The 14,519-nt window shown below is 39.1% G+C and overlaps 2 protein-coding genes across 8 annotated transcripts in view; one reads left to right on the top strand and one right to left on the bottom strand.

Moving 5' to 3' along the window:
- Positions 1-297: 297 nt before the first annotated feature.
- rtkn2a (rhotekin 2a) lies at positions 298-10,587 on the bottom strand. The gene is made up of 13 exons (XM_040140141.1): positions 10,374-10,587; positions 10,010-10,239; positions 8,053-8,252; positions 7,671-7,729; positions 7,449-7,502; positions 7,218-7,335; positions 6,636-6,836; positions 5,905-5,999; positions 5,253-5,359; positions 5,028-5,159; positions 4,202-4,370; positions 3,834-3,941; positions 298-3,433 (listed from the first exon to the last, which is right to left on the bottom strand). Exons 2-13 carry the CDS (start codon positions 10,232-10,234, stop codon positions 2,709-2,711), a joined length of 2,193 nt encoding a protein of 730 aa, XP_039996075.1. The 5' UTR covers positions 10,235-10,239; positions 10,374-10,587; the 3' UTR covers positions 298-2,708.
- Positions 10,588-12,833: 2,246 nt separating this feature from the next.
- Positions 12,834-14,519, top strand: part of cep170aa (centrosomal protein 170Aa) — a 43,932-nt gene continuing 42,246 nt past the window's right edge. For all 7 annotated transcript variants that reach the window (XM_040138735.1, XM_040138732.1, XM_040138734.1 and 4 more), the window contains exon 1: positions 12,834-12,950. The gene's annotated coding sequence lies outside the window, so the exon portion shown is untranslated. The remainder of the gene's footprint in view (positions 12,951-14,519) is intronic.

The following is a 14,519-nucleotide window of genomic DNA, read 5'->3' as shown; positions in this document are numbered from 1 at the left end:
GTGTGAATAGGGTTTTATTATTGTAATACCATTATCTGGCTATGAGATTCCATCTGCCTTAATATTCACAACAGGCTACTTCTGGGCTCAAAGCCAGAGTAGCCTCTCCAGTATTTGCTGCAGTCGAAAAATGTGCTAGTGCATGTGTCTCTATGGGATGTGTGTTGGGCTGCAATAAAAGATATGCTTTGACTTTTATTGCCACCCCCTGGTAAACCTTTACCATGAAAAATATTCAGTAATACTTACAAGCTCAGCAAAAATAAAGCAGCCTCACCAGGGTAGAATGTAGGCCGTTTTATTGCAGATCAGCAATAATAAAAAATACAGTTAGCTTCCAAGACAACAGTGGAAAGAGAAGAGAAAATTGCACGTTTTAGAGGAACAAAAATAACTACAGTATTTTTTTTACATTGCACTATACACAAATTATACTTCACAAGAGACAAGATTAATATAAAGCATCAGAATTTACTAGTACATAAGAACAGTTCCACTTATGGTCTAAATAATAAATGTGCTAAAAGTAAAACTGAGATGACATGGAAGTATTACACTATAAAGAGGGAATTACAGAACATTTTAATCAAACAATAAAAAAACCCTACAAATTACCACTGTTACTGTTGGCTGTCATGTAATTAATTGAGAAATGAGAAGACATTTTAAGAAGACATCGTAAATGAATATAAATTGTGCTTATTAGTTTAGCTCAAATCAAAGTATGTCTAAGTGAGACCTTTTCAAGTCATAGAGCAGTTGTAAATTTTTAACTCACTAGATCACCTGCTCTACCTCAACCCTAATGTCAATAGAGGCAACCTTTCCTACACTGGTTGCATTAAAATTAGTCCCCAGGGCTACAGTTATTTGTCCAAAATAATAAACAGAAATGTTAGTTTTTCGCAGCAACTGTCTTTGATACTGAAATGTAATTTAACGTGTTAAGATGCAGGGTGTGCAGTATAATTACTGTGATGATTTTAGCCATAATCACACAGCCCAATGTTTAACCACATCAGCATCTGTAAAAACTAATCCCATGAGGTTTGACTCTAGAACCTTCCCTTGTTTTTGCAGGTATATACAGTTAAACATCAAAGTGACTAAATATTTGTTAATACACACCAAGCCCAGGACACACTTAAACACACTGCTAATACTGAGCTGCATCCCCTTTTGTACAATCCATTCTCAGTTCTTTCAAGGTTTAAACTAAATCCTCCTGTAATCTGCCTCCCCCCAAATCTACATCTCCCCCTCCTGATTAAACAGAATTTAGAGAGTGAGATAAAAGATGGGACTGTAGCTTTCACCATACTGCTTCATTTGGCCTGGCAATTTCAGAGAAAGTAACCAAACCTAATGTTTTGTACACTCTAGTTAATTATGAAGCCCATTCATCAACACGTGATCATTAAGTGGTTGAAATAGTGGCTGGCAGTATTGGATATCTTCAAAACAGAAACACAAAGGCATTCGTTATTTTAGCCACACAAAAGACTCAATCATTTAATTATGTTCAAAGCATTTTTGGGCTGCAGGGTTAAATTATGTTGGACACACTGTGTAGACACTGAAAACCAATGTCACTCCATTATTAAGACCTCTGGGAAATGGACAAGTCGCATTAGTGCTTGCAGTTTCTCCTAAAATCCTGTTCCCCTAAAATCAGCTATAGGGGTCATAAAGTCGTCACAGTAAGTGGAATAAGTCAATAGTTCCAAAAGGAATGACTCCTTCACAGTTGGCCAGTGGATCAATTCCAATTTGAGTGCTTTTGCAAAGGCTCTTTCTTCAGTACATGTTCCAGTGGCAGAGCTGAGAAATAAGCCTTTCCATTTTAGTGGGATTGATGATGGCGGTGCGCAAGCCAACATACAGCTTCCAATTTCATCAATGGGCTAGCTGCACACGAAAAAGTTTATAAATGGAGAGTACAGCTGGAGCTGTATCAATACAATGTCGATATTGTGATGCAAGGTGTCAACTGGGATTTGCGTTGTCATGGTGGACGTTGTGAGAATGTTTTTTAAGAGACCATGTAATCAGCCCATCCTTCAGTTTATAGAAATAGTTTGACATTTTGAGAAATACGCATATTCACTTTGTTGCTGAGTGTTAGATGGGAAGAATGATGCCACTCTCAGAGCTATCCGCTCAATATGAAGCCGGAGCTGGGAGATGGCTAGCTTACTTTAGCACAAAGATTGAAAGCATGGGGAAACAGCTAGCCTGGCACATAATCCCCATGGTTTACACATAATCCCCCATAAAACTGTAACTTTGTTGTTTTTTGTAACGATTAAACACACAAGATATAGCATGTTAATTAATGTGCTTTGGAGGTGCTTGTAGGGAGATTTTGTTACGCTTCATCAGAGCCAGGCCAGCTGTTTCTCCTTGTTTCCAATTGTTACGCCGAGCTAAGCTAAACTAAGATTGCCATCTCACAGCTCCAGCTTCATATTTAGCATACAGATATGAGATGGGTATTGATCTACGCTAAGCTAACTCTTGGCAAGAAAGACCATGCCCAAAATATCATCACAGTATCACTATCGAGATACAGTCAAATATATTGTGATATGTGGTTTTATTAATGTTACCCAGCTCAGTTGAAAAAAGTTCTAGAACAGTTAGTTGTTATAGTTATTTGGATTAGTGGAAAGGTTGGTAAAATCCAGATCTATGGTCGAAGGTCAACGTCACAAGGGTTTAAGGTTCATCCTCTCTCTGAAAGACTTCCTTAGTTTGCTCCGTGGTGCAGGAACAGGACCATGACTGGGTCTGATGAAGCCCTGATCAGCTGTGGTTTCGGGGGTCTGGGTGTGATGGATCTGGTACTCGAGCTGCTCGAGAGGGGGCTGAGGCTGAACTTGTGGTTGTATATCGAGGATGCCCAGTGGAGCGTTTTTACGGCTGAGGGCCCCGGCTCCTCCAGTGTTGTTCCGCTGGAGCTGCTGGATGATGGCAGAAAACTTGGCGTCCAGAGATGGTCTGCCAGTTTTGGACCTTGTGGCTGGGCGTGAAGCGCAAGCGCCGGAGTTCTCCTTCTCCTGGTATGAGAGAGGAGGAGGAGGATAATGAAGAGAAGCAGGGAGGGGAGGTCTGGCAGGGAGGGGAGGTCTGGCAGGATGGACGGGAGGAACATAAGGCTCTCTGTCAGAAGGAGGGGGGGGGGCACGCCGCTTCTTGTTGCTGATGGATGTAGAGCTGGTGTTGGGGTTGGGGCTTGAACAAGGGGTGGAGGTTTTGCTCTGGGACAAAATACTCTTCTGCACCACCACTGAATAGGATCCATCAAACAGAGTGGACCAATTAGGCGCTTCCTTCTCCTCTTCATGACCAATTAGATAGCGGCCATCTGTCTCCTCTATCTTGTTGTGGATGATATCTGTGATGCTCTCAAACTTGCCAGGTGAACTTATACCTTCAAGTCAAACAAAATGAATAAATATTAAAATAAAAGGTCAATACATAAGGTAAATGTCAGGTTTGCGTCTTTCCCATGCTTGATGTCTTATAATTTTTTTTTTTAATACAAATTATCACAGCAACACGTAGGCACATATTCCAATATTCTAATCAGCATGTAAAAGGATTTTATTTACATGCGTCACCATTGAAATTAAAACAATTATGCATGGTTAATGAAATATGTTTATTTCAATGAGGTGTTTTAAGCACTCGCATCATATCTTCTATAAATATATACATAAATAAATCGCAAATGAAAATCCATCCTGCAAAAAATTCAACATCAAGCAAGCAGCAAATTATCAACCTCCATCTAACTCACTTCAGCCACTCGTTCCAATTACTTTACTCACTGAGGTCGTTGTAAACAGAGTCAGCCTGCTTGGTGAGGAAGAGTGATGGTTTCCGTGGTGATGCGACCTCGATCTTCATTAGCTGGTTGCAGCAGTGCAGCCACTGGCCTGGTTGTAAACAAGGAGAGGCATGAGAGGCAAAGATAAAAGACTATACTATCTGTTCTTGCAAAGAGGAGTTTAGCTAAATATATGTGCAGCCACTGTTCTAGTCCAGACTGATCTTCACACTGCACTCTCTCTAACACACACACAAAACCTGTCATAGAAACATACAAACTTATGTTCCTCCTTTGAACACACATGTACTTTATGTAACCTATAGTTACAAACCCTCGTGCTGCATGTTTACACAAAAACACACTCACTCTGATCATAGAGGTGCTGGTGGAGGGCATCCAGCCAGTCCTCCAGTTCCTCCCTGCTGTCTGTGATGAAGACAATGGTCTGAGATCCCTCTGGTGAAGGGTTGATGAGAGATAGACTCCTGGATTTCTGGCTTGCTGACTCCTTCTCCATCACATGGATCCGGGTGTCCTGTAAAACAACACAAATAACTTATCATAAGCTGAAAATTATTTCCACAGTATACAAATTACAGCTCAATGTGAGATATTGCACTAAAAAGTACATCACGGATACGGCAGAAAAAAAATAACACGAGCAGCAAAATGCCAAGATGCAAGCAGGATCTCATTGAGTAATGTGGCATTTTGTATTTTCGTTATTCTGCAAATGTGAGGGAGAACTCTGAACTGACATTTAAATCAATAATAGTGAATATGATGTTCTTTTTAATCAAAAATTCCATAAACCAGGCAATTAAAATAGAGGTATTAATGTATTGATAGTAATAACAGTGACAAGGGTAACAACAATAGCTATTCATGGTATTATTAACGTTATTACTTTTCTCCCTTTACATGTATTTATCTAATAGATAGGGACAGAAATGTAGGCATAGCTTCTTACAGTATTATAACGTTCTTAAAGTAGGTAACAAAGGGAAACACCTAATTATTTTTATAATGAACTTTGAACCTCTTTATGATTCTCTAATACGTGTTGTGCTACTGTGGTGAGGCCTTTTAAAGTGCCAGACGTTTTTAATCAAGAAGCTCAAAAGAACAACTGAGCAACAAATACAAGTGAATGTGGAATGAGAAAGACAGAATTTTCACTACTTTGTCTCACCTTATTGATAGGTATGTTGAGAGTGGGCTGCATTTTAGCCTCAATCTCTTCGGGGGTGAAGTAACAGGACAAAAAGCCTGCGCTCAAGACAGAGTAAAGACTGCAGCAGCGGTTCATCCCCTCCACACTTTGCTGGAAATCACCATAAAGAAACACTGGAACATTAGTATTTAATCTTGGAACCAGCTTCAGGGCTAATGCTAATGATAACAGTAGTCAACACACCTTCTGGCTCAGGTAGCCGGTCATCATGCTCTGTGTCATACAGGCAGGCTGGGCCACCAACCGGCAGCAGAGGTTGCCATAAAGTGGAAGCCAAGATGACCACTCAGCTGTGGGGTTCAAGAGCAACGGTGGCAATAAAACTCAAAAAAATATAGAGATCTACATACATTAATCTTAATTAAACACTGCATGCTGTCTGTTAAGATATAGGTCATTAAGAATAATTACAGTGTGAAGTGAGGATCTTTTTTTGTTATAAAAAGGCATCATTTTAAACGTCAAATACCCAAGATAGAAATGAGAGAGCTTCCTGTGATGTGAGTATTTAACAATAACAGTAATTTTTAATTCCATGGACTTAACCACCAATGTATCATAGTTCATACTCATTCCCAAAGTTTACCCCTGAAATTAGAGCTGAATAACAAAAACATGTTGCATCAACTTTCTTATCCTTTTAATCACTCACACAAAAGAAGAAGGGTAATCCAAGCTAAACTTCAATCAAAGGTATATTTTGTTTAATTTTAGCTTTCAATTTTAATGGTGTAAAAATATTGTATTATTAGCCCAGTACAGAATCAAATCAGGAGCTAAAAAGTGTAATCCCTTTATATCCCCAGATATTAAATTTCTTGCCTTTATCTCTTACCGTCTTGGAGGACAATGAGGGAGTGAGACTGAAAGCTGCCTTCAGCCTCAGGCAGACACAGAGTAGTGTAGGCCAGCAGGCTGTACTTGGCTCCACTGGCACAGGTAGACGCACACACAAACACATACACAGAGTAGCATTCTTTCAAGTAAACTGCATTGAATTTTTTTCCATTTCCTGGATTCTCAGGCTTAACCATAGAAGATACGTGCTCAACTCTAATCCTTACAATAAAATAATCATAAAGATCCACTGATATACAGACCTCGGACCTTAACACGTGCACATTTTCAAATGCACTATTTTGTTTTGTTTTTTTATAAATTATCTGCTCATTCAAAAGGCCTAATGATCCCCATGATTCTCCTCCCACTGAACAGGTGGTATGTACAGTATCATTTACAGATGTTCAGCTGAGTGTCACTTGATGCTCTAAATCCTGTTAGTACACTTTTCCTCTCAGACACAAATAAAATACAGGTGGAACCATTAAAAAAAAAAACCCTTTTAAAAAAAAAAAAAAAAATATATATATATATATATATAATAGGTTTGTAATGAATGTTAAACCCTTATTTCAGTCCTCACTCAGTGACATTTGTTTACCCAGCCTGAGAGTCTGCAGCTACACCCTTTGTTCCAGTAACAAGCCATAATCGAGTTAGTTTCCAACTGCAAAAACGGAGGGTAAAGAGTCTGTAAAGGGTTTTATGGGATAACAGAGTACATACGAGGGTATGGGGTTGTACTGCAGGAAGGTGTCAGGGTCTGGAGTGTCCAGCAGAGGGCAGAGCTTCTTCCCAGCAGTTTTTCCAAAAGAGTTGCGGAGCTTCTTGGCCAGCTTCTTTGGCGTGTTTACCAACGTGAGCTCGTCCTCCATGGCACAGCTCCACAGCTCCACCTTCAGCTCAAACTGAGGAACTGCTTCCTTACTATGAAAGAGAAAGAGACATTTCAATTACAGCATAAACATTAATATTTATATAAACCATGAGATTAAAGAGAGATTAAAAAAAGAATAAAAAAAACAAAACCCTGAAACTTCACAAATACTACATTTAATTGCACAGAAATTGTGACCAGTAATATCCCTAACAATAGATGTGTCAGTGTTTGTAGAAAAAAATCTAAATACATATTCTGGTATTTATATTACCAAATAATGACAAATTTCCAGCAACATCTTTTTAGTATAACTCCATGATACAGACATTTTTTTCAGCACTGTACAACAGCACCAAAAGTGCAGTAAGTGCAGCTATTCTAAGTGTATTATTCTTCATATTCGGCATGTACAAAAAAAAAATACTTACAAGATGGTGACTCCCTCAAAGCAGATGTCAGTGACTGATCTGTCCACCACCACCATCTCTGTGTCAAACACCTCGGAGCCAATCTGGATCAGACAGAACACCGCCACTCGACGAGAGCCTGATATATAAAAGGGGTGCACAGTACGTGCTATTACAACAAGTATCCACAAAATAACAAGAGGCAAAGATAAACAAAAGGCATCAATGGTAGCAAAACAAGGACAAACTTACTCCCTCTGTTGTTAAAGTGGTCTGAATCCCTCCACATCAAAGGAAAACGCAGCCCTACATCAGCAGAGAGGAGGAGAAAAGTCGAGTCACAAAGCAACAGTTTATAGAGTTAATGTCTAAAATGATTTATATCCATTTTGTGAAAATAAATCAGCTTAAAAACGGTTAAAAATTAGACTTAGTTTTTTATAATTTTTTTTAAATGTCCAGGAGCAATCTTACCAGACATTGCAATTGTCCCATTACAGGGCACACGGTCATCTGAAACTGGATTTGAAAGTCTGAAATAAAAATTTTAAATTTACCAATAAAATTGATCACAATCTGTATATCAATTTATTGACTTCACCGCAACAAAACAGTAATTCAAATTTGAAACCCTCTTCCAAGTTAGTCCTGCATTAAGTCATTGCTTCAGTTTTAATTTCTTCAATTTATTCCCCAGAATTTCTTAAGCGAAGCTGAGATTTATAATATATTACAATTTAATCTACAACTATGATTTTGAGAATGTGTACTGAAACTAAACGCCAATGATTACAACTTAAAACTTTTGCAAGGCACCTTCCACACCTAAGAACAAAGGAAGCACCCAATACCTTACCTTCTGACTGCTCCCATCATGTCCTGCTCCTCTTTTTTCTTCTGCAGCTGAGTGAAATAAGCCTTGATCCTAGCGTTGCAGGTCAGTAGGTTCTTTGAGGCATTAAGAACCTGTTCTCTCTTAGTGCAGGCGAGCAGCAGCTTATAGGCCCCCTCTCGCATTCGCACCTCAAAGTCCAACTTTTCTTGCAAGTTAGTGTTCTTCAGGGACATAACATACACAGGAGAAATTTTAAAATGATCAAATTAATCCATGTAAAAAACCCAGACCGACAGTTTGCTACGATGTTTTGAATTGCGTTAGTCCGTCAAACAATATGCTATAACAGAGGGGGATGAGATGGACATCATGACCTCTAACATGTTAATTTTGCTCAAGTGGAATTAGAGTGAAGTTGCCCTTGGATGTTGTTTTTGGCAATTAAAAAAAAAAAAAAAATCTCTTCCAGTATTGAAGGTATTACATCATTTTGGTGTTGTAAAGTCAAAAACAAGTAATTCAAATACATTTCATATACACAAACACAAACACTTTTAGGACAACCACCATCTTCTTCCAGCCTTCACCTTGTGTTCCTTCTGAATCTTGATTGTTTTTTTGACAAAGACAGAAGAAGGCACAATCTTTCTGGCACAAACAGAGCAAAAGCTTTCTTACTTCCTTGCAAATGACAGACACAAGACAACAGAATATTACAGGGCTCTCAGGAAATGTGATCTTCTGGTGCCACTGGTGGCTACCACCATACTTACAAGTCAGTAAAATTTATATCACAGAGAGGGACCAAGGTGATGTCTTGAAATATCTTGTTTTGTCTGAGCAACAGTCCAAACCCCAAATTTTTACATTTTAATATGATATAAAACAGTGAAAAGCAGTAAATCTTTATTACGTGAGAGGCTGACAGCAGCATTTTTGCCATTTATGCATAAAAAATTACTTTAACAATTAATCAATCATCAAAATGGTTGATTATTTTTCTATATATCAACGTATCTATTAACCAACTACTAGTTGCAGCTCTAGACGGACGTTTAAAAATTTTAGACTTGTGGCATTGAAACCAACTTCTTTTCATCACTCAAGAGCAACTTTTTGTAGGAGAGTGTGGGGTGAAATGGCACATGCAGAAGGGGATCAGGTGTTTTCATAGTGACCAACGGAAAAGCTGAATGGGAGTAGAATGCATGCATGGCATGCTGCAAAGAACAAGTCAGCAGTTGCAGGGGGGAAAAAATGCATCAGTGTAGTTCTAACTAACAAATCTGTGGTTTAAATGGAGTATGATGACGTCCGGTAAAATCTGGTTTGAAAACATCTTATGCTAAATTAAAAATACCACCTTTTCAATTTGGTATGGCAATTTGGTTTTGGTGGGTTAGAAATCTTCGAGTAAAGTTCCGAGGTACATGCACAGTTGTTTTAGGGATACGAACATCATCATTTTCCATTTTGCAATATAAAATATGCACCTGTAACTTCTTGGAAATCTGTCGTATGTACAACAAATTCATATCCTCTATTATCTGCAGAGTGTCATTCAGGAGACTTGGGCATCGTTTCATGCTTTTGGTCTGAAAGGACATTAGTTTGAGCGGTGTTAGCGCTGAGGCAAGAGCATTATTTCTGTGCCTGCTTAACAACATTTAAGACTGCAGAGAGCACACGGCTCTGGATAAAGGGGCAACTCCCGTATTGGCTAGCTTTGTCCCAGGGAACTGAAAACCCGTGTGTGAAGGGTTGAGACAGACGTTAGAAAATTTAGTCATTCATTACAAGTTAGCAAAGGCTACCTAAGGTTACTTGTTTTGCAGCTGTGTAAAATAAATAAGGACCATATATATTAGCTTGTTTACGTTAGTATCGTTGCACTTTGGACCCCCTCCGTTGTCAACTCAACTGTCATTACGATTCATGGCAAAACACACAAGACCTCTCTGTATCTCTTTGCCCATACCTCTGTTTGCAGGAATAAGGCACTCTGCCGTATCTTTTTCCGTTTAATCTCCATAGCCACTGCGGAACCGGCCGATAATAACGACCTGGAGCTCCCGTTTCGCTTGGAAGTTTGAACGTCCCGCGGGTCGTCCATGTTGTCCATCCATTCGCTAGCGATAGCACGACCAGTATTTTCCTGCTCCATCCAACCCCCCAACGGACAGTATGGTTCGATTTGTCTCATGTTATCTGCCGGAAAGGAAACGTGGTGCAGCAAACAAAAGGTAAGACCATTTAAATGATCAATACATCTTCGCTACAAATTATTTTACTTTTTCAGAAATTTAAACATATAATAACGTAGGACAAGTGAGGTTATTCACCTTACTTATGATGCTTAATATCAACTTAATATCTTAATATTTCATGGACACGCCCGGCCTTAAAACTCCAATAAAAGAAACCTTCGACTTAATAACCAACATTGGAGAGACAGTCTACTAGTTAAAATCACGAAATATCATAAAAGTACACAGAGTTAGAGTTTATGTTCAAAAATAAGTATGAAAGAAACTATCCGCCTTTCTGGGCGGCACTTCTACAGATTTAAACCGAGTGCTTTTACGCCGACAGGGAGGTAGCGTCATTACGTCACTGCTAGACAAAACAGGAGTGTAACGTTTTCGATTTTGAATTTTTTTCTTTTTTTTTTTTTTAGATCGTAAAAATTTATCTTGTTTTTTAGTTCACCATTTTTACTGGATATATACAATTAAAAATATGCTTAAAAATAATAACAATTTTACAATTAATCGCGGACAGCATATGAGTCGTTTAACTCTCAGATTTCTCGTCCAGTCACTTTAGATGCAAACAAAACATTTTGCCTATCGGTAACCTCCAAATGCACTAATGATGCTGTCTTTTTTCAGATGTGAGTTGGTTTTAATAAGCTTTTATTTACTACAACAGTATTGTCATTAAACTGCCTAAAACTGAATGTAGCCTAACTGTTTTAAATATTGGACGTTTGATCCAGCAAGCGAGCCGGTAATGCTGTTGTGTTCTCGCATCGCAATATCTTAATTTGATTTGATCGTTTCCGTAGTTGTTTGGTTCCCGGGCGTACTCATTCATTTGAACTGCGCATCATGCGGCAGGCGCTGCCTTCCTTTTCACTGTCACGTATAGTATTGCCACCTGCACAGCCCAGCTGATGGCACGGTAACAAAAGACCCTGAAACGTGACCAGTGAGTCCAGGAAACCCGCCCACCCGGTTCTGGCTGTCATGGGCCTCCGGTCGAGTTGGAAGCATCCATGGTAGGAAGTGTAGACGCAGGCGCTGCCTAGGATGCACTGTGTGAAGCCAGACACAAAACTCAAATCACAGGAAATTACGACATCTGCTTTCAAAATTAGAACTAGTAGATCAGCTGAGGTGCATAGGCTATATAATCCCTCTGGGCCAGTCTGTGCACAGTGATGTCAGCCTATTCGCCATCTGTGGGGCATTTTCTTTTTCATCTGCAGTCTTCCCCTGCCTAAAACTGTGCATTTCAGTAAGTTAGATTTCATCCGGTACAATTTACCATAACATTCGGAAGTGCCTTGCGGCTGCAGCTCATTTATAATAGTTTAGAGAGTATGATTGTCTTAGTTGGAAATCCTATACATACATAAGTTTATCTTCAGTTCTTTTAGCTTCAAAGAAAATTCACACGTTGACCTTCCTATTTTCCTGATTACCACCTACTTTAGATTTCCTTTTTCAGAAATTGAACAAGCTATAAAAAAAAACTATTACAAGTTTTTTTAAAACGAAGACATTTTGGGTGACAACATTGTAATTTTACTAAAGATTCATTTACTAATGATTTACTCTTGAATCAGACACACTAACGGGCAAACATCAGTTAGTTTTTGCATTTTATGCTTTTATGGCAAAAACATATGTATTGATTTCAAATCCTGACAAGTTCTTATAGATGGATAAAATTTATTTATTTATTTTAAAATCTGCACGCATTTGTAGAAACTATATAAACACTGGTTATGTAAGCTCATGGCACACAAAAATGGTCCACAAAACAAAACCTAAAATCTACTTCTCATTAGACACAAGAATTTGAAATTTTGAAAAAAAGGTTTCACTGTGATTTATAGCTTACAACTGTCTTATTATTGTCATCTTCTTAACACACACCATGACAAAGTTTTGTAATTTAAATTTTTTTTTTCATGAATTATATAAAATCTTTTTTATCTGTTTAATCTTTTTGGGTGTGTTGGGACTCGGGGTGCAATAGCTCCTCAGCTAAAGATGGCTTTAAATACCTTTGTCTTATGATCAGGGTATAATGTGGACCTCAAAAAAAAAAAAACCTTGATGGAAAACTATACAACTAAAAAAAACTGAAAACCATATAACTACTAGTTATTACTGTATATTGAGAAGGGGAGCTGAAAATTTGTAAATGCTTAATATAGACTTCACTGTTGATTACTTTAATCATTCGGTAGAGATGCATATGTTTACTTGCTGGTTCAGTTATTCTGAAAGGCCTGACAAAGGGATGTATTAATGAAATTGAAGGAGGGGGGAAGGTGGAATTTAAGCTGCGCATATATGTCGCCCGGATTATTGTGCTACACCCCTGCCCACATACAAAGCCAGTCACTTCAACCATAAACTCCCAAAACGTCTTCATGTTGTTTTCGCTCCGATTTTACTCTGAAAGTTTGGACCGGCGGTCCTGGTTGTTATTCCCGCCGCCTTGACGCTTCTGTCAGGACGTCGGTCCCCCTCGCCGCTCTCTTGCAGGGATTGCTGAGCAACGGAAGGGGGAGAAGGCCGACGCACAGAGCCAGACTGAACCGCTGCAACGGCAGGGCTGGGCTCCGCACACACACACAAACACACCTATAACAGCAACACACGCCAGAAACGGAAAAAAAAAGGGTAAGTGAGGAGTGGACTTTTACTTTTATTTAGCGAAAGGTAGAATATACCACCTGCCCAACAGTAGGCTTTTAGCTAGTTAGTCGACCGTTAGTCTCATGTGAAGTTTACGCCAGAGAAAAAATAGAAAGTGTCGGTTTTTCTGCTTTTCTGCTGCCCATCTATTGATGTCTGTGTGGGTTTTCAATGTTGATACAAAATTTTCGGCGGATTTAGGAGCTCATCACATCAAAAACACAAAACCTGGATTCAAATTGATGTATAACCTTTAATAAACAAGCTCAGCAAATATCCTGTTAGGCGTATAACGGCTAAACAGACTGGTCTGACTCCCTGTTGGCTAACTGGATGGCTACTATTGTCAGCAGCAGCAGCAGCAGCAGCAGCATGACCAGCCTGCCCTGCTCTGCCTTTGTAAAGCGACACAGCCTCGCCACTTTGCTGCCCCTGTAAAAAAAAAAAAAAACACCGGCCACATTTGCCTTATATAGTATTATAATTTATTACTGACCTGTTTTTTTTAATTTCATTAGTTACATCCTCCCGTAACCGCAGGAGGCTATAGAGATCGGATGCACATCAATGAAGGACGGTCACATTGAGAGCTTTGTGTTTAACTTGTCTCATTGGGAACATACTAGCCTCGGGGTGTTCTTTGGGTCTATTTATATTTCCTGTAGGCTAGATTATATGAGTAGGTATTTCACTATGTAATGTAGCTGCAGAGTTTTTCCCGATGTCGGACCCCCCCCCCCTCTTCTTCTATGTGGAGGCTTTGTTTTCGTGGAGCAGATGTAGCTGGCCTACATGTATCCGCTCTCTTTGTGTTGAGTTTGATTTTGCTGTCATCATCACATAAGATATAAAACTTTGGGAAATAGCAAATGATGTGGTGAAAATGCATTACAGTATATTTAATAATGATATGTCTCATCATACATTGACAAAGATCCTTATGATGCCTAATTTGCATGCCTCTTACTAACAGATATATGCACAATTCAATAATTGTAGTTTAATTATCAGGTGGCAGACTGTTATGATTTTAGCCCAAATGCTTGACGCAGATGCATGACAAATACCAAAGTTACTCAAATGTTCGAAACATTTGAAACTGAGACTTCTATTCATAGCAGCAGTAGCCTGATTGTATCTATTCATCTTTATAATTTCCCTTAATTGCATCTAAGAGCATCAAAGGTACCCGTGGAGACTACTTGCATTCCTGGTTTATAACACAGTTGACTGTTCACGTACTGGACTGATGTGCCCTTGGAAAGTTCAAGAGCTACATGCTGCATATCAGCTAGTCTGAGTCTTCCCCTCCTCCCTCAGCTGTAAGAATTCAAATTTTTTGGTTTTGAGCCATAGAATGTGCAGATAATACCATACAGTCCAGTTTTGCTCCTTCCTTTTCCATTCTCTCTTTCACTCTGCCTTTTTCCACCTCCTTCGTGTCCTCTCTACAAATCTAGCTACCAGCTGGCTGGTTGGCTCTACAGGCGGTTGCATTTTGAAAACTGTGTCAGTGTCACAGGACAGTTTCATCGAAGCTACAGCCCAGCCTCC

Source organism: Xiphias gladius, chromosome 11 (assembly GCF_016859285.1).
Source record: "Xiphias gladius isolate SHS-SW01 ecotype Sanya breed wild chromosome 11, ASM1685928v1, whole genome shotgun sequence".
NCBI classification, from domain to species: Eukaryota; Metazoa; Chordata; class Actinopteri; order Istiophoriformes; family Xiphiidae; genus Xiphias; species Xiphias gladius.
The sequence above is the reverse complement of the archived record's forward strand: the minus strand, read 5'-3'. Positions and strand labels throughout refer to the sequence as shown.

Excerpts from the sequence above, each read along its gene's own strand:
- rtkn2a (XM_040140141.1), bottom strand. The coding sequence starts at position 10,234 with ATGAGACAAATCGAACCATACTGTCCGTTGGGGGGTTGGATGGAGCAG. Across the intron at positions 8,253-10,009 it reads CCTTATTCCTGCAAACAGAG|AACACTAACTTGCAAGAAAA; the intron begins GTATGGGCAAAG and ends ATGTCCCTGAAG. Across the intron at positions 6,837-7,217 it reads TTTGAGGGAGTCACCATCTT|TAAGGAAGCAGTTCCTCAGT; the intron begins GTAAGTATTTTT and ends TCTCTTTCATAG.